Source organism: Salvelinus namaycush, chromosome 6, assembly GCF_016432855.1.
Source record: "Salvelinus namaycush isolate Seneca chromosome 6, SaNama_1.0, whole genome shotgun sequence".
Lineage (NCBI taxonomy): Eukaryota > Metazoa > Chordata > Actinopteri > Salmoniformes > Salmonidae > Salvelinus > Salvelinus namaycush.
In genome coordinates, this window is record NC_052312.1 from 43080407 (window position 1) to 43100353 (window position 19947).

General features: G+C 47.4%; 1 protein-coding gene across 1 annotated transcript in view; it reads right to left on the reverse strand.

Moving 5' to 3' along the window:
* Positions 1–1685: 1685 nt before the first annotated feature.
* LOC120049404 (calcium/calmodulin-dependent protein kinase type 1D-like) overlaps positions 1686–19947 on the reverse strand; it is a 56849-nt gene continuing 38587 nt past the window's right edge. Inside the window, exons 4-11 of the mRNA XM_038995672.1 lie at positions 11337–11475; positions 10707–10833; positions 8020–8095; positions 5131–5243; positions 4663–4741; positions 4475–4562; positions 3786–4077; positions 1686–3590 (exon numbers count right to left, since the gene is read on the reverse strand). Of these exons, the coding sequence (XP_038851600.1) occupies positions 3466–3590; positions 3786–4077; positions 4475–4562; positions 4663–4741; positions 5131–5243; positions 8020–8095; positions 10707–10833; positions 11337–11475 (1039 nt within the window). The 3' untranslated portion in view covers positions 1686–3465. The remainder of the gene's footprint in view (positions 3591–3785; positions 4078–4474; positions 4563–4662; positions 4742–5130; positions 5244–8019; positions 8096–10706; positions 10834–11336; positions 11476–19947) is intronic.

The window sequence follows — 19947 nt, forward strand, 5'->3', positions numbered from 1 at the left end:
AGACCCAGGGTCCTAGCTGGACCTGACGTGGGTCTGTGAGAGTAACATCTGTGAAACGTTGGCGCAACATCCGCCCCTACATCTGCTCGACGTCTGTCAAATGTCTGTCTGTTGAGCATCTGTGGTGTGTGTCTGAAGTCAGGGGTTGTGTGTATGGAAGGGTTATGGAGGGACACGACTCCTTTCTAATCTTTCTCTGGTCGTCAAGGCAAAAAGGTCAGGGGTCAACAAACAAGCCAATTAGAAGTGGAAATCAATCTAAGTGCAAAAACAAACTTTGAATGGCTTAAAGTGTAGTAATCCCTGCACACACAGACACAGGGAGACGGTTGCTTTATGATCGTTCAGGGTTTATTTCAGGAGAGAAAAAAACTAAAATCAGTCATTCTGGCCTCTGTCGTCGTCATGGTAACTGATATGTGCACATGATTGTCGAAGGCATTGGATATACAAGCCCCATAACAGAAGGTCATCACAGCACAGTAAGAGTGGCAGGGCAACTCACTCTGCCACACAAAATGGAAGGTGGTGTCTGCTTAACGAAGTAGGAAGAAAGTTGCCCCTTACCACTGATACAACGTCAGATATTTTCTCTTCCCCCTAATGGTTTAGGTTCAGATCGAAGGAGGATGTGCTGATCCTAGATCTATGGTTGTTAGTATCTATTGGTTAGGGTTCAGATTGAGGGAGGATATTCTGAGCCGAGATCTATGGTTAAGGGGAACATCTACCAGGAGTCGTTAGTGAGAGACCGCCACACAAGATGGAGGTTTATTTTGGTCACATGCAGAGTAAATATGGCCCATTCCCCGGGCTCTGGACCCCACAGGGACCCACAGGGAGATGCAGTGGTTCCCAACAATACTCTTCTCTCTATGGACACATTGATCTTCTTTAGATACAGATACACACATCATACAATGGTATATAAAAGTTAATGCAAACACTTGTGGAGTTGGATTTCTTTAAGCACTTTCAACATGCTTCGCATTTAATCTTTAGAAAAAAAGCGTTGTGATGCATTGTGGGATTTTTTCTCTCATGACAGTTGATCATGGGCATGTGTTTAGGTGTGTTGGGACGCCTGTTGCCGTAGTGTCAGTGAGCAAGGGGGTAAAGTGGACGACTGATGACTTAGGCAGATACATGTGTAAAAACAGCACAGCTCCATAACAGTGGATGTCGTATCAGTCAAAGCTTCAACATTTATACACATTGCAAACTAAAGCCTGAGTTTGCTTTTAAATTTAAAATGTTTTTATTTGTATTTTCTATAGTCGGATATTGTTTAGAATACTGATGGCGTCATCTCCATGGTAACTCCCTAGATGGCAGTTACTGAGTGTTCAGTACGGTATGCTCTGAATATCGTGGTATCAAAGCTCAGTATGGTGTGGGATGGAGAGGTGTGGGGGGCTGTAGCTAATTTAAACACATTAAACATTCCAAAGGGAATACAAATCAACCCCCCCCCCCCCCCCCCACACACAAACACACACACGCCCGCACTGCACAACATTCGCATAGGTTATCTTACGAATTAGCATTCATATTCACAAGACGTTTCCAACAAATATATTCATTCATATCAGAAAACAATACATGCTTGCCTCGATAAAAATAAATAAATAAACAAAAACAGAGCCCTAAAGTAAAGCCCACCCACCCCCTAAAATAATCCAGTCGATGACATCACACTTAATGGTTGACCCAGCACCACGAAGCCAGGTAATAATACTGCACTTTGACCTCTATATGTAGGCTATTTGCAGGGCTGTGTCTGGCCATAGTCTGGTTAGGGGACCCTGGTGTCGTGAGCGTAACAGTCCCAGTGTTGGGTGAAACTTCTACAGAATACAGTGAACTGGTCTTAAAGAAACTAGAAAGAAAAAGAGGGAGGGAGGGGTGGGACAGAGAGGAAAGGAGAAGGCAAGGGGGAGAAAAATAGAAAACATCTTGTCATCTTTCTCCAGATTTTCAGAGTTCAGCCCTTCGTTTCAAAACAATCCATTTCTCAGTGGGGATCGGCCAGGGTTATAGGTCTAGCTCATAGCTAACCATCAGTGTTTAATCAGGTATAATCAGTGTGTCCACATATTCTCTGTTTCAACAGTGCTTTGGCTAGACATTACAATGACATAAAGGGATTGTTGGACTTGCATCTAACTGTGTAGACAAATCTATGCTCGCGACCGTTTTCTACAGCAACAAGGGTCACCACGGCGCCCAGGCCAAATCCCTGAGAACTTGTGTACTGGGTGCCGGTTGATGATGTCATCATGATGATGGCTCTTGTGGTGAGGTCATGGCTTTGTAAAAGGGATGGGGGTAGAGACAACAGCTCCACTGTCTTGGATCCTGGGAAACTGATACACTAGGTCAGGGTTTCCCATGCTTACACTACACTACACTACAGAGATGGCTGCTCTTTTTCATGGGCTTTTTCTGAGGCCCATTTGGAAGTGCCTGGTTTCCCACCTGTAGCCCCTGATCTTTAGGATGGGAAACCCCACAGGTAACTAACATGTGATGGTTAAAACTTTAACTGGGGGCATCCCTGTCCAGCACTCTCCAACTCGATCCTAAACCTGCAGTGTGTTTCATAATATACTGTATATGCGTCCCATATAGGGTGATCGTTATAAAAGTCTTATAAAGTAAGACAATAATTAAACATAGTGCATGTTTACCTTAACAAATAAGTTGCACAATGCTCTGACCCCATTTTGGGTATTTTAAAACTGTTTACAATCTCTATTCTCTGTCTGATGAAATTCACGTAGATGAAGAGTCTAACTTGGTAGCTGTACACACATTATCTACGTCTGAAACCGCATCCAAACCTCATGTGCAAATAGATAAAGCGCTTACTCATGAAACATCACTCAACAGTCTTATGGTACTTTTAAAGCACGTCTTAAACACGGGCGCGAACATAAACATGGGGAAAAAAGCGCAAGAAAATACAAATGAAAAATAATCCAGTTGGTAACTGTTAACCCAGAGGATGAATTCAAGAAAAATAAACAGAATTTAAAAACTCACAAGTTGGACCATCTAGAAGATGTGGGAAAGACTAGAGGGAAATTGAGTTTTACTGACGTAGACAACGCCCAATCCGACGGCAGCTTCTGAAAACACACCCACTTCACTCATCATGGTCTCGGACAGAAACAAACACTCAAAAGGTAAACCAATTAATAATGCTCTTGGAGTGGGTGTGGTTCCACAGAGTCGACACAATGGGCGTGTCCAAGGTGAGTATGGCGTGTTGTGATTGGTGCAATGGGTTTAGAGTCCTCTGCTCTCCCAGTCCTCCCAGATGCAGCGTGGGGGAGGGGCAGGGCGGGGGGCAGGCTGGGTGGGGGTAGTAGGGGCACGGTAAGGAAGGGGAGGGTGCGGTTTTCGCCCCTCTCTCTCTCACAGCGCCGTAGCCTCCCAGCTGGTCCCCCGCGGGACCTGGCGTCACTTAGTCTCTGTTAGTACCGTGGCAACAGTGGAGGGGTGGGGCCGGGCGAGCTCTGCCCCCCCAGAGGGGACAGAGGAGGCTGCAGACGCCAGGCTGCAGGGGGTGGGAGTGGCTGGGGCACCTGGGGGGAGAACAGAGGCTATGAACACACAGTCAGAACTAACAAACTGGTAGTTGGTGTTTACTAGTTCATGGTTTGTGTGTGTGTGTGTGTGTGTGTGTGTGTGTGTGTGTGTGTGTGTGTGTGTGTGTGTGTGTGTGTGTGTGTGTGTGTGTGTGTGTGTGTGTGTGTGTGGATGCATACATGTCCACTTACAGTCCTTGTGAGGTGAGTCCACAGAAAAGCTCTTCATAATGGCTGCATTAGGGTTCTGGCTCTGGCTCCGAGTCTGGCTTGGACTCGGAGAGGGTTGAGTAGAGCTCTGGCTAGGGGTCTGGTTGGGAGTCTGGTTGGCCTGGTTCTGGTTGGCCTGGTTCCGTTGGTTCTGCATCTGTGCGGCCCGGCTGTTAGGAGGGTGAGGGTGAGAGCTGTCCATGCTCTGGCCCATACTGCTGCTCAACTGCAGTCTCCTCATGTGTCGCACCACTGCAGTGGCATTGAAGGCTTGCTGGAGAGGGAGAGAGAGAGGAAGAGAGAGGGGAAGAGAGAGAAGAAAGAGAGCGAGAGAGAAGAGAAGAAGAGCGCGAGAGAGAGGAAGAGAGCGAGAGAGAAGAGAAGAAGAGCGCAAGAGAGAAGAAGAGAGCAAGAGAGAGAGAGAGCAAGAGAGAGCGAGAGAGAGAGAGAGAGAGAGAGAGAGAGAGAGAGAGAGAGAGAGAGAGAGAGAGAGAGAGAGAGAGAGAGAGAGAGAGGAGAGAGGGAGGAAGAGAGAGAGGAGAGAGGGAGGAGGAGAGAAAGGAAGAGACCAGTGTATGATTTATAAACACTACATTAAATAAGCAATCATTCAGACACACTCGGACACTTGAATGACACTCAGACATTTATTACCATGTATTCAAACGTACCCTCCATTTGCTCTTGGCAAAGTTTTTCCTGATCTGCCTGCTCACAGACTCATGGATGTTCTTGCAGAGGGCCGTGTCCCCAGCGATCCTGAACACACACACAGCCACTTTAACATGCCATAATTTCAGATCCACATGAGTGTGTGTGTGTGTGTGTGCGTTTATGATCAGTGTGTGTTGTCTCTCACCATGGGTGTCTGAGAGCCTGGTCACAGGTGAAGCGCTTCGCCGGGTCTTTCTCCATCAGACTACCGATAAAGTCTTTGGCTGTGGGAAACCATTAGAGAACAGTAACTCACACTCATCACAACATACACAAACAGTAAACAGTTCAAGGCACATGGTTTCCCACACTCCCTGGCCAGTGTACCGAATAGCTGGACGAAGCCTCCGCTCTCTTCCTGTAATAACTACTGTTGTTTTATGGTTTACTGGTTAGACTGGTGCCAAACTGGAGAATATAGGGTTTTCAGATCTGGTCTGTGATGACCTCTTAAAAACACACACAAATTCCAAGAGGACGACGTCACAGCATAGAGAAAGTAGCTATGGTGGCGTGGTGTCCATATTTGCCAGATGGGAGGAAGAAGAGGAGGAAGGTGCTCTGTCTGAAGGGGATCCTCACTCCATTAGACACGCACACACACACAGCTGACCTGAATCAGATATGTCGTCCCAGTATGGTGCGTCAAACTCGTAGTCTGCTTTGAGGATCTGCTCAAAGAGCTTGGAGTCGTTCTCATCGTAGAATGGAGGATAGCCACACAACCTGCAGACACAGACAGGAAGTGAGCTCATAATAAAAAAATAAAAAAGTTAACACATGCATTCACTTCCTACTTCAGGGAATCGTTTACTTTTAAGATGATAATAGAATAACATGATGACGAATGAGACAAATGCTTGAACAACTATTCAATTGATAAGAATAAACTGACAAGGTGAATGTAATGTATCCTAAACCTTTTCTCTGTCTGCTCTCCTAACCTCATCCTGGACTAATTGAACTTCTTCAAGTGGCAAAACGATTTCCATAGAAAACATGAGCCGCCATTATGATCGAACCTCATTAAAATGCCTTTCTCCATCGAGAAGCTGTTCTGCCTGATGTGGCCGCAATGAGCTTTTTGTTTTTGTGCTTTCCCATTTGGTTAAAGACTTGCGCGCCATTCCTCCGCAGGAGCCGGAGCGATTATTCCACCCGATTACCTGATGCGATCGCTTCACACCTGAGGAGAGACCCAACCAGGCATGCCGAGCCGGATTGTGTGGAGGCGCTCGGAAATCGGCTAACGAGGTCCGTTCTAATGGTGCTAATGGCTAAATGACAAGACGGGAGTAGCTCACTGATCACTGGGAACTCACTGAGGAAACATCAAGGGGTCCAACATCAGGCCTCAACCCAACACTACCATCCACAACTGGATATTCTTGGATTTTATCTATTTACTTGAACTCTAAACACATATTTTGTCTAATTTAATATTGCCTAGGCTATTCCCAAGGATGTTTAAGGACTACTTATTGAACATACACAAACATTCACAGTTTAATCCGCCAGCTGGACTGACTGACTGTGTGAACGCTGTTTCTCAGACATTTATTTCTCCTCCCTCACATGTGTACAGTAGAGGTGACAGGAGTGCGCACGCGCACGCGCACGCGCACACACACACACACACACACACACACACACACACACACACACACACACACACACACACACACACACACACACACACACACACACCCCTCTAATGACCCAGTGACACCTAGTGATCCTTATATCCAAAGCTGTGTAAGCATGGAGAGTTACATAACAACTACATCAATAAACGAACAGAGATGGATAAACAGGTGAAAATAGAGAACAGAAGGATGTCTGAGCTATTTGGGCGGGAGAAAGAACAAGGGAAGAGGAGAAGGGTGAGAGAGAGAACCAGAGGGCAGAGCCTGCTTTGCACATCACAGAGCGACAAACCATCGAGAGCCAAGAACAACACAGAAAGGGAGAGAGGAGCAAAAATGAGGAACGTTTTCAGCAGATGAGAAAGTTTGCCCTGATGCTCTAACGACCGAGGTAACTCACATCTTTCTCTCGCTCTCACAGCCTTTATTGTTCCATTGCCCCTATTCACCCTGTCCCTAACCCTGAACTCTAACCCCTATTCACCCTGTCCCTAACCCTGAACTCTAACCCCTATTCACCCTGTCCCTAACCCTGAACTCTAACCCCTATTCACCCTGTCCCTAACCCTGAACTCTAACCCCTATTCACCCTGTCCCTAACCCTGAACTCTAACCCCTATTCACCCTGTCCCTAACCCTGAACTCTAACCCCTATTCACCCTGTCCCTAACCCTGAACTCTAACCCCTATTCACCCTGTCCCTAACCCTGAACTCTAACCCCTATTCACCCTGTCCCTAACCCTGAACTCTAACCCCTATTCACCCTGTCCCTAACCCTGAACTCTAACCCCTATTCACCCTGTCCCTAACCCTGAACTCTAACCCCTATTCACCCTGTCCCTAACCCTGAACTCTAACCCCTATTCACCCTGTCCCTAACCCTGAACTCCAACCCCTATTCACCCTGTCCCTAACAATGAACTCTAACCCCTATTCACCCTGTCCCTAACAATGAACTCTAACCCCTATTCACCCTGTCCCTAACCCTGAACTCCAACCCCTATTCACCCTGTCCCTAACAATGAACTCTAACCCCTATTCACCCTGTCCCTAACAATGAACTCTAACCCCTATTGACCCTGTCCCTAACCCTGAACTCCAACCCCTATTCACCCTGTCCCTAACAATGAACTCTAACCCCTATTCACCCTGTCCCTAACAATGAACTCTAACCCCTATTCACCCTGTCCCTAACAATGAACTCTAACCCCTATTCACCCTGTCCCTAACAATGAACTCTAACCCCTATTGACCCTGTCCCTAACCCTGAACTCCAACCCCTATTCACCCTGTCCCTGACCCTGAACTCTAACCCCTATTCTCCCTGTCCCTAACCCTGAACTCTAACCCCTAAAACACACACACACACACACACACGCCTGGAACTCAGTCAGCGAGAGCTGGAACACACACAGCGCTGAAACTGCCCTCTGACTCAGAGGTTGTCCACACACAGACAGAGTGGTGAAAAACAAAAGAGACATGTTGAAAAGTCAGTTTTTTCTCCTCAGAAGCACTATGTCCATACATGGTGACTGAGCAGAGCAGAGTGTAGCAGACCAACATCTGGCTCTGATGAAAGGAAAGAGAGAGGCATGATGTTGTGTCATTCTCCATTACAAAACACACAAACATCCACGCACACAGACAAACACACGCCCGCACACACACACACACACACACACGCGCAATAAGTCAAACGTGTGTGCGAACTTGTGAAATGCAGCTGCACTCTAGAAGGATCCAAACCAAGGCCCTCAATATGAAGCTGTGAATTATGCCCTCATGGCATTGATTGGGTATGGGAACACATAGCATGTCTGTAGGAGTTGTACAATAGACTGTAGAAACTTACAGGATGTATGCAATGACTCCGATGGACCAGCAGTCCACTGCCTTACTGTAGGGCTTCTGAGCAAGAACCTCTGGAGCTGAGAGAGAGAGAAAGGAGAGAGAGAGAAAGGAGAGAGAGAGAAAGGAGAGAGGAGAGAGAGACGAAGGGAGAGATGTAGAGAGAGGGGGATGAAACGTTGATGACAACTGGAGACAGTCAGAGATGGAGAGAGACGGACACAGAGTCATGTTCTCCCCCCTGGATTACCCTGCTGTCGAGCCCAGAGCTGGAGCTCATCCTATCAGAGGCCGTGACCCCCCCCCCCCCCCCCCCCCCCCCCCCCATAGGCGATTATCGAGACTGAGAGAAGCCTGTCCAGACTAATCAATGATAACAGCCCAGCCAAAATAGAACTGAGCTCACCCAAACAACGGTCGACAAACAGAACAATATCGAAGACTGAGGTAAATACAGATCACAGGAAACACGCGCACACACACACAGTCACGCGCATAGACTTACACAGACAGTCAGACACACGCATGTGCGCAGACGTGTGTGTGCACACAGAGGCTCAAATGTTATACTTTCTTCACTTTTGCTGGGCTGAGCATGTGTTGCGTATCTCCTCTAACAATATGGCCGACGTGTGTGTGTGTGTTTGTACACAGTATGTGTATGCGTGTGTCCGCTCTCTGAAGGTGGGCCTTTCCAAACCACAGAGTCTGGTCTTAATTCAGCCAGGCGCTAACCCTGGGCTATTCATACCTCAGGAATGCAGGCTTCTCAATGCCATCATCCAGGACCTGCTATATTTAGCAGCATTTCTAATGCAGCAACCGTCACATTACAGCCTTTTAGAATGGAAAAGCCCTACAGCAGATGGGGAGGGAGGGACAAAAACTGCAGTGGCCTCATCTGAAGAGATTGTGGGATAGAGGGAGGAGGAAGGACGAGACACTTCCAATGTCATTAACTAGTAAGGTGTTGTTTAGCTGGCCTACAGTATACCGACTATAGTTCCCGATGGATAAACTTAAACAAGTGTCTGCTAACTGACTTGCATGTGGATGTAGGGGTGTGGACAGGAGCCGGCAGCTGAAAGACATCAACATGATGAGTCTTCAGTGTGTCTGACTACCAGAGGCACCGTCCTACACGTCAACATGATGAGTCTTCAGAGTGTCTGACTACCAGAGGCACCGTCCTACACGTCAACATGATGAGTCTTCAGAGTGTCTGACTACCAGAGGCACCGTCCTACACGTCAACATGATGAGTCTTCAGAGTGTCTGACTACCAGAGGCACCGTCCTACACGTCAACATGATGAGTCTTCAGAGTGTCTGACTACCAGAGGCACCGTCCTACACGTCAACATGATGAGTCTTCAGAGTGTCTGACTACCAGAGGCACCGTCCTACACGTCAACATGATGAGTCTTCAGAGTGTCTGACTACCAGAGGCACCGTCCTACACGTCAACATGATGAGTCTTCAGAGTGTCTGACTACCAGAGGCACCGTCCTACACGTCAACATGATGAGTCTTCAGTGTGTCTGACTACCAGAGGCACCGTCCTACACGTCAACATGATGAGTCTTCAGAGTGTCTGACTACCAGAGGCACCGTCCTACACGTCAACATGATGAGTCTTCAGAGTGTCTGACTACCAGAGGCACCGTCCTACACGTCAACATGATGAGTCTTCAGAGTGTCTGACTACCAGAGGCACCGTCCTACACGTCAACATGATGAGTCTTCAGAGTGTCTGACTACCAGAGGCACCGTCCTACACGTCAACATGATGAGTCTTCAGAGTGTCTGACTACCAGAGGCACCGTCCTACACGTCAACATGATGAGTCTTCAGAGTGTCTGACTACCAGAGGCACCGTCCTACACGTCAACATGATGAGTCTTCAGAGTGTCTGACTACCAGAGGCACCGTCCTACACGTCAACATGATGAGTCTTCAGAGTGTCTGACTACCAGAGGCACCGTCCTACACGTCAACATGAAAGGTTCTGTCATGGAAATAATGTAAAACATCTGTTTCTCTCACACACTCTGCTGAGATGAAAAAGCACACACACAAACAAACACTCAAAGACACACACATGCAAAAACACACAGCCAGGGCTGCAGTATACAAATCCCCATGTGTGGCACAGAGTTGACACACACACAGCCAGGGCTGCAGTATACACATCCCCATGTGTGGCACAGAGATGACAGCCCTCTAGCGTGTAGTGAACTGCAGTAGAGCGCCCCGCCATGTTGGCCGTCTGACTCAGTCGCTCTGTTAAAAAGGGGAAAGCAGGCGACTGGGGGCAGGGTCTGTCAGCGTGTGATAAGACCTTCTTACTCCAGAGGCAGGATGTCTGTGTGTTTGAGCGGCACACAGATGCGCCCTCCCCCATTGCAGACATATAATTAAAGCAGTGGGATTTCACCTACAGTATACTGTATTATGCAGTGTCTCATTTATGTAAAGCAAAGTGATGGCATCACACTCAGTAATAGTGAGCACTTAGACAATGTAGCATTCGACTTTGGAAAGGACGGTAGCCTAAAACCCCAAAAAGACTTAATTTGCTTCCAGTATTAACATTTCAGTAGCTGACGACACAAGGCATATTAACAAGTGGCATTAACTTCTAAGTAAGGACATTTAAGGTTATGGGGTGGGGGGAGGCATCCCTTCTTACCCACGTATCCCGGCGTGCCACACGCGGTCGACATGACATCCCCGCTGCCCTCCATCTTGGACAGACCAAAGTCACTGATCATGATCTTAGACTCGTCCTGGGGGTTAAAATACAGCAGGTTCTCTGGCTGGAGAGAGAGGACAGAGGAGGAGAGAGGACAGAGGGAGAGAGAGGACAGAGGGAGAGAGAGGACAGAGGGAGAGAGAGGACAGAGGGAGAGAAAGATGGAGCGTGTTAACCACAAACGGAGCTCTCCCATCCTTGGATCTCTCTACTTACCCTGAACGTACTTTAGATATAAAACCGTAATCATTTGTCAAAGGCAGTCTATATATAACCCTTCAACACAATGCAGTTATGTTGCCGTCTGTTTTATGAGGCCGTATGACCGTACTCCTCTCTCTCAGTGGAGTCCGGTATGTGGTATATTTCCCAGAAGCCACTGCGTGTTGTGACCCGCTGAGTGGCCTAAATTACAAACACATGCTGCACCTCACCACCGCAATGAATCACGGTCCATAAAACACAAGTGATCTGCTCATGTCAAGATGCAGGGGGGAGTAGACAGGGTTTTTGTGTGTGTGTGTGTGTGTGTGTTTCAGTGTGTGCAAGTGTGTGAGTCACCATCACCTTCAGGTCTCTGTGGACGATGCCCAACTTGTGGAGGTAGTCGACAGCGTCTAGCACCTGTTTGATGAGAGTACTGGCATCTTTCTCTGTGTAGAACCCCTTCTCCACGATACGGTCAAACAACTCACCTCCCGAGACTCTGTGACACAGACAGAGAGGGGGTCAGTAAACGAGGTAAGTAAAACAGATGTGCACACATGCAGACACAAACACACATCTGGAGGGAACCTGTTATCATGAGACAGATCCACTGAGACTTCATTTATGAGCTGTACGAATCTGCCTCCATTCAACCGTATGCGCGCGTGTGTGTGTGTGTGTGTGCGTTTTTGACACACGTGTTTACCCCACAGTGGGGGTATGCTTTGACCCATTCTAACCCTCTGCTCCACTAAACCTAACCCTTCATGCTCCATACTATCACGACCACTCAAAGTGCACCATACAGTCTAAAACTAACTGTATAGGGAGAACTGTAGCAGAGAGAGACAGGACAGGAGATGGGAGGGAAACAAAATCTAAAACAAAGAAACTGAGAAAAAAGGTGCCTCATTTTTCTCAGATCATAGATTCACACAACGGAGGATAGTTAAGCTTCAGACTGTGTGTGTGTGTGTGTGTGTCAGACGGTGCCCTTGCTGTTTTACAGGTTTGTTTTAAGACTCTTAGCCAGATTATGTTTTTTTTAAAGCGCCAGAACAGCCACAGGCCAGAAGCTGAACATCCCAGAACTTTCCTCAGTCCTCAACAGCTAGCTGGCACAAGGCAGTATAGATGGCTGCTAAGCACTGATCTAAGGACAGATTTGTAGTCTGTCCGGCCATCCCTTATGGTTATGGAAAGGGTAAACTGATCCTGGGTCTGCCACTAGCAGAAAAGCCCAGTGCACTGGTCATTAGCTTAGTGGCACTCCGCTGTATGTGAGCAGGGAGTCGTCCCTGCGTAGCACTGCAGAGAACCTATGTAACACTGTAGGTCTGTCGGGGTAAAGCATCTTTCTGTCACATTCCACCACAAGGGGGAGTAGCCAACCACTCATCTCTAATAGTCCCACAGTCCGTAAAGACTAGTTCTGAGGGAGGAAGGGATACATTTATTTACTTTAAGTCAAATGACTCTATATTAGGTTTAACATGCTTTAGAACCAGGAGAGAAATTAAAATGCCTAGTATGTACGGTAAGAAGATTAATGAGGTAGAATCTGTCTCTTATGACTGGTCTCTGTTGGTATTGACAAGCACAATATGGAAACAACGGAGGAAGGACATTTTGCATTTCCACAGGTACACAGCTCCCTCTCCTGGTTCCTGTATTGACACCACCGACTGTTTCTGTTGTCTCGCGCTCTCATGTATGACATGTCCCCTGAAGGCAGCTGGCTGCAGTCCTCGTATAAACTCTCTATTGATAAACAGACAGCTGACCTTTAATGGAAAGTAATGTCACGCCAAGGACTACCAGGAAGTACTGTTTTGATCCACTGATGTTAGTACTTTCATATTGACCCAATAAAGTCTCTCTCTCGGTGTCCCTGTGTATGGCGTTTGGGAAGCAAATGTACTGTACCTTCTTCCTCAGTACTGAGTTGACAGACGGTGCAGCAGGAGCCTGAGGGGCTGCTCCTCTCCTCTGATCCCCATGGGGGCGCTGTAACCATGATCCTTACTGGTATTCCTATTAACCCACACACTGAACCGTAAACAGCCTCAACTAGAACTAAATACTGATCTTGGATCAGCTTAAATCAATCATAATTCTAACCTTAACCGCCATAAGATACAAACATAACTGTCAATCTACAATAACAACCTATACTACACAAGATCGACCAGTTTCACTGCACCTCTCGTTACTGCACTGAGGGAGATTGATGGAGAATGAGCATAGGGTTAAATAAACTCAGCAAAAAAAGAAACTGCCCTTTTCAGGAACTTGTCTTTCAAAGATAATTCGTAAAAATCCAAATAACTTCACAGATCTTCATTGTAAAGGGTTTAAACACGGTTTCCCATGCGTGTTCAATGAACCATAAACAATTAATGAACATGCACCTGTGGAACGGTCGTTAAGACACTAACAGCTTACAGACGCTAGGCAATTAAGGTCACAGTTATGAAAACTTAGGACACTAAAGAGGCCTTTCTACTTACGGATAAACACCAAAAGAAAGATGCCCAGGGTCCCTGCTCATCTGTGTGAACGTGCCTTAGGCATGCTGCAAGGAGGCATGAGGACTCCAGATGTGGCCAGGGCAATAAATTGCAATGTCCGTACTGTGAGACGCCTAAGACAGCGCTACAGGGAGACAGGACGGACAGCTGATCGTCCTCGCAGTGGCAGACCACGTGTAACAACACCTGCACAGGATCAGTACATCCTAACCTCACACCTGCGAGAAAGGTAAAGGATGGCAACAACAACTGCCCGAGTTACACCAGAAATGCACAATCCCTCCATCAGTCCTCAGACTGTCCGCAGTTGAGAGAGGCTGGACTGACGGCTTGTAGGCCTGTTGTAAGGCAGGTCCTCACCAGACATTACCAGCAACAACGTCACCTATGGGCACAAACCCACCATCGCTGGATCAGACAGGACTGGCAAAAAGTTATCTTCACTGACGAGTCACGGTTTTGTCTCACCAGGGGTGATGGTCGGATTTGCGTTTATCGGCGAAGGAATGAGCGTTACACCGAGGCCTGTACTCTGGAGCGGGATCGATTTGGAAGTGGAGGGTCCGTCATAGTCTGGGGCGGTGTGTCACAGCATCATCGGACTGAGCTTGTTATTGCAGGCAATCTCAACGCTGTGCGTAACAGGGAAGACATCCTCCTCCCTCATGTGGTACCCTTCCTGCAGGCTCATCCTGACATGACCCTCCAGCATGACAATGCCACCAGCCATACTGCTCGTCCTGTGAGTGATTTCCTGCAAGACAGGAATGTCAGTGTTGTGCCATGTCCAGCGAAGAGCCCGGATCTCAATCCCATTGAGCACGTCTGGGACCTGTTGGATCGGAGGGTGAGGGCTAGGGCCATTCCCCCCAGAAATGTCCGGGAACTTGCAGGTGCCTTGGTGGAAGAGTGAGGTAACATTTCACAGCAAGAACTGGCAAATCTGGTGCAGTCCATGAGGAGGATGCACTGCAGTACTTAATGCAGCTGGTGGCCACACCAGATACTGACTGTTACTTTTGATTTTGACACCCCCTTTGTTCAGGGACACATTATTCAATTTCTGTGGAACTTGTTCAGTTTATGTCTCAGTTGTTGAATCTTATGTTCATACAAATATTTACACGTTAAGTTTGCTGAAAATATATGCAGTTGACAGTGAGGATTTTTTTTGCTGCGTTTGTTTTTCTCTAAAACCGCAGAGATTTGCATTGAATACACACACACACACACACACACACACACACACACACACACACACACACACACACACACACACACACACACACACACACACACACGAGTGTGTGAATCTGGGAGCATCGTTACAGTGACAGACCAAATAAGAGCAGGAAGAAAGTTACATTCTAATGAAGTTTCTGAAAAAAAGGAGATAAGAAATTAATTGCTCATCTGCTCCGCTCTCTCTCACCCTTTCTGTCCTCTCTCCCTCTATATCTCCACGCTCCATCTCTCCCTTTCTCTTCTCTCGCTCTCTCTCCTCTGCCAACAGTGACTTTTATCCCAGCCGAGATGAGCGTGGCAGGGGATGACAAGCAAAAGGCTAAGCCACACACACACACACACGTTGGCTGGACATAACGGTGTGGTAGTGACGGAGGAGATGGGCCACCATCCTGCAGGATTGCGTAACCATTTGCGTAGGGAGACCATGGCAATCAGACAGGAGCCAAATCGACTTCCCTTTCAATACACACACGCCATACTGCAGGCACACACACACTCAATCATCTTTCCATTCGGTCTCACTCTCTCTTTCTTGCTATCTCTGTCCCTTCCTCCATCCCTTTCTCTTCCTTCACCCCCCCCCACTCTCTCTCTCCCTCTCTGTCAGAACAGTATCAAGTTGTCCCTTTATCTGAGTGTAATCTGAGCTGTACAGTGGCCCTGTGTGCTCCTGTGTAGTTGTCTGGCTCAGCAGTGCCAGACACTGCAGTGCAGTGGTAGGCAACTAGATTCAACCGTGTGATGATTTTTGTCGAAGAGGATGGTCGGGGGGCTGGAACATAATTATAATAATTGATACACTGCAAATTGACCACAACTAAGCCCCAAAAAGATATTATTACTTTAAAATAACAATAATTTCATACCTTGATTACATTTATTAGGGGGAATACTTGGGGAAAGACTTCCTAAATGAAACCTAAATTCCTGGTGATTTTACAGTAGTTTTTTCCCCCAAAAACTAAAATGCCGCGGGTCGCCTGTTGCTGACCCTGCTGTAGTGGTTCCTACAGTAAGGTAGTGGTGTGAAGGTGTTGCTGACCCTGCTGTAGTGGTTCCTACAGTAAGGTAGTGGTGTGAAGGTGTTGCTGACCCTGCTGTAGTGGTTCCTACAGTAAGGTAGTGGTGTGAAGGTGTTACTGACCCTGCTGTAGTGGTTCCTACAGTAAGGTAGTGGTGTGAAGGTGTTACTGACCCTGCTGTAGTGGTTCCTACAGTAAGGTAGTGGTGTGAAGGTGTTACTGACCCTGCTGTAGTGGTTCCTACAGTAAGGTAGTGGTGTGAAGGTGTTGCTGACCCTGCTGTAGTGGTTCCTACAGTAAGGTAGTGGTGTGAAGGTGTTACTGACCCTGCTGTAGTGGTTCCTACAGTAAGGTAGTGGTGTGAAGGTGTTGCTGACCCTGCTGTAGTGGTTCCTACAGTAAGGTAGTGGTGTGAAGGTGTTACTGACCCTGCTGTAGTGGTTCCTACAGTAAGGTAGTGGTGTGAAGGTGTTACTGACCCTGCTGTAGTGGTTCCTACAGTAAGGTAGTGGTGTGAAGGTGTTGCTGACCCTGCTGTAGTGGTTCCTACAGTAAGGTAGTGGTGTGAAGGTGTTGCTGACCCTGCTGTAGTGGTTCCTACAGTAAGGTAGTGGTGTGAAGGTGTTACTGACCCTGCTGTAGTGGTTCCTACAGTAAGGTAGTGGTGTGAAGGTGTTGCTGACCCTGCTGTAGTGGTTCCTACAGTAAGGTAGTGGTGTGAAGGTGTTACTGACCCTGCTGTAGTGGTTCCTACAGTAAGGTAGTGGTGTGAAGGTGTTGCTGACCCTGCTGTAGTGGTTCCTACAGTAAGGTAGTGGTGTGAAGGTGTTGCTGACCCTGCTGTAGTGGTTCCTACAGTAAGGTAGTGGTGTGAAGGTGTTACTGACCCTGCTGTAGTGGTTCCTACAGTAAGGTAGTGGTGTGAAGGTGTTACTGACCCTGCTGTAGTGGTTCCTACAGTAAGGTAGTGGTGTGAAGGTGTTACTGACCCTGCTGTAGTGGTTCCTACAGTAAGGTAGTGGTGTGAAGGTGTTGCTGACCCTGCTGTAGTGGTTCCTACAGTAAGGTAGTGGTGTGAAGGTGTTACTGACCCTGCTGTAGTGGTTCCTACAGTAAGGTAGTGGTGTGAAGGTGTTACTGACCCTGCTGTAGTGGTTCCTACAGTAAGGTAGTGGTGTGAAGGTGTTGCTGACCCTGCTGTAGTGGTTCCTACAGTAAGGTAGTGGTGTGAAGGTGTTACTGACCCTGCTGTAGTGGTTCCTACAGTAAGGTAGTGGTGTGAAGGTGTTGCTGACCCTGCTGTAGTGGTTCCTACAGTAAGGTAGTGGTGTGAAGGTGTTACTGACCCTGCTGTAGTGGTTCCTACAGTAAGGTAGTGGTGTGAAGGTGTTGCTGACCCTGCTGTAGTGGTTCCTACAGTAAGGTAGTGGTGTGAAGGTGTTACTGACCCTGCTGTAGTGGTTCCTACAGTAAGGTAGTGGTGTGAAGGTGTTGCTGACCCTGCTGTAGTGGTTCCTACAGTAAGGTAGTGGTGTGAAGGTGTTACTGACCCTGCTGTAGTGGTTCCTACAGTAAGGTAGTGGTGTGAAGGTGTTGCTGACCCTGCTGTAGTGGTTCCTACAGTAAGGTAGTGGTGTGAAGGTGTTACTGACCCTGCTGTAGTGGTTCCTACAGTAAGGTAGTGGTGTGAAGGTGTTACTGACCCTGCTGTAGTGGTTCCTACAGTAAGGTAGTGGTGTGAAGGTGTTGCTGACCCTGCTGTAGTGGTTCCTACAGTAAGGTAGTGGTGTGAAGGTGTTGCTGACCCTGCTGTAGTGGTTCCTACAGTAAGGTAGTGGTGTGAAGGTGTTACTGACCCTGCTGTAGTGGTTCCTACAGTAAGGTAGTGGTGTGAAGGTGTTACTGACCCTGCTGTAGTGGTTCCTACAGTAAGGTAGTGGTGTGAAGGTGTTACTGACCCTGCTGTAGTGGTTCCTACAGTAAGGTAGTGGTGTGAAGGTGTTACTGACCCTGCTGTAGTGGTTCCTACAGTAAGGTAGTGGTGTGAAGGTGTTACTGACCCTGCTGTAGTGGTTCCTACAGTAAAGTAGTGGTGTGAAGGTGTTACTGACCCTGCTGTAGTGGTTCCTACAGTAAGGTAGTGGTGTGAAGGTGTTTTAACAGTAACACTCACAAGCCTGTGGCTGAGCCTGCTGCTTCCGTAGAACAGATCTGACTGTACAACAGTTGGGTTTGTTTAACTCACATGGTTTGTGTTGTTGGGGAGAAAAGAGAAAAACCACAGCCGTGTTTGTATTTTCTAAAAAACACCACACACTTTTACAACCCTTTCCATTCATCATTAAATAGCCACTGACTGAGTGGAAAAGGTTCAAGCTTTGCTCTACTCCAGATACTTTTAGACTTGTTTTTTCCGCTCTCCGTCTTCTGCCTGCTTGCTTTCTCTTTGTCTCCCCCTTCAAATCCCCTCCTCTTGTTCTTGGCTTCAATTGCTCCGTTTTGGCTTTCAATCATATAACAAATTCATCCTAAAGCAATCTCCTTGATACATTGTTCCACTGAGTAGATTCTGAATCCAATCTCATTCCCTCTCTATCTCTTCTTCCCTCTCTCTCTCTCTCTCTTCTTCCCTCTCTCATCACACTTCCATCTGCCTGGCATACCTTTCCCTCTCCATCCATCTCTCTCTCTCTTATTTGAACAGGATTGGATGTATCAGCCATGTGGTGATGACATGGTTGTAGATCGCTGTAGACAGCAGCTCTTCATCCAACCAGAGATGGAAGCATCACACCAGACCCAACTAACTAATCACAGCTAGATCAGACATGACATGTCAAACTCCGAGCACAGAAGCTGTTAAATCAAACCCAATCTGTCAAACTCAGAGTACAGGTATATCAGACCTGATGTGTTAAACTCAGAGCAAAGTTAAATCAAACTCAGAGCACAGGTACTGTATATCAGACCAGACGTGTCAAACTCAGACAAAAATTGAATTAGACCACACCTGTCAACCTCTGAGGATGATTCATATCCAGGCTGTATCACATCCGGACGTGATTGGGAGTCCCATAGGGCGGCGCACAATTAGCCCAGCGTCATCCGGGTTTGGCCGGGGTAGGCCGTCATTGTAAATAAGAATTTGTTCTGAACTGACTTGCCTAGTTAAATAAAGTTGAAATAAATAAATAAATACTCGGAGGTGATGCTTGATACATGGACTCAGATGTGTACCGACTCAAATCTCAGATGAGTACTGAGATTCCTACCTGCTGAGGTGTTATTCCTGCTTCTACCAAGTTAAGCCCTGTCATAAGTGGAGTGAGGTGACCTTTCACCTCTGCATCCATGGTGACAGAGCCTGATATGAGAAGGTGCCTTGCTGCAGAGGAGACAGGTGAGAATCATTTCACACCTGCTACAGGTGAGGGGAGAGGTAAGGGGAAAAGGTGAGAGGTGAGGGAGGACAGATGAGGTGTGAGGGGGGAGGAGAACAGGGGTGAGAAGGAAGAAAGGAGAAGAGAGACAGACAAGGGAAGGGTGAGAGAGGCAGAAGACTGGAAGAAGAGTGAAGTGAAAGACAGTTCAGAAGGGTGGCCTGTTAGCACTGAAACTAATAACATTAAAGTGTGCCGTGACTCAGCAATAAACAAAATGAAATGATCAAAGTTAAGAACTGCTCTACTTTCCTGCACACACACACACACACTTACATAACTGACAACACACTTTAATCCATAACTCACACGCCCTCCTCGACAGACTGATATAACTCCAGCTGATTAATGTGGCCAGGAGTGCATAGTGGCACGTTAGCCTTGCTGTAACGTTAGAGTAACGTTACGTAAACGTTAGCTGAGCGCTACGAGCCAGGTCCCATTCCCTTTCCTGTAGACAGTCTTAATGGACGTCTAATTGGAGTAATGAGGGCTTATACAGTGTGTGTGTGTGTGTGTGTGTGTGTGTGTGTGTGTGTGTGTGTGTGTGTGTGTGTGTGTGTAAAGCTAAAACAGTCACCCCCTGCCCCATTCCTGGGTGCTGAGTGAGACAGAGACAGAAGGAGAGACAGAGAGACAGACAGAAGGAGAGAGACAGACAGAAGGAGAGAGAGACAGGAGAGGCAGAGAGAAACAGACAGAGACAAAGAGAGAGACAGAGAGAGAGAGA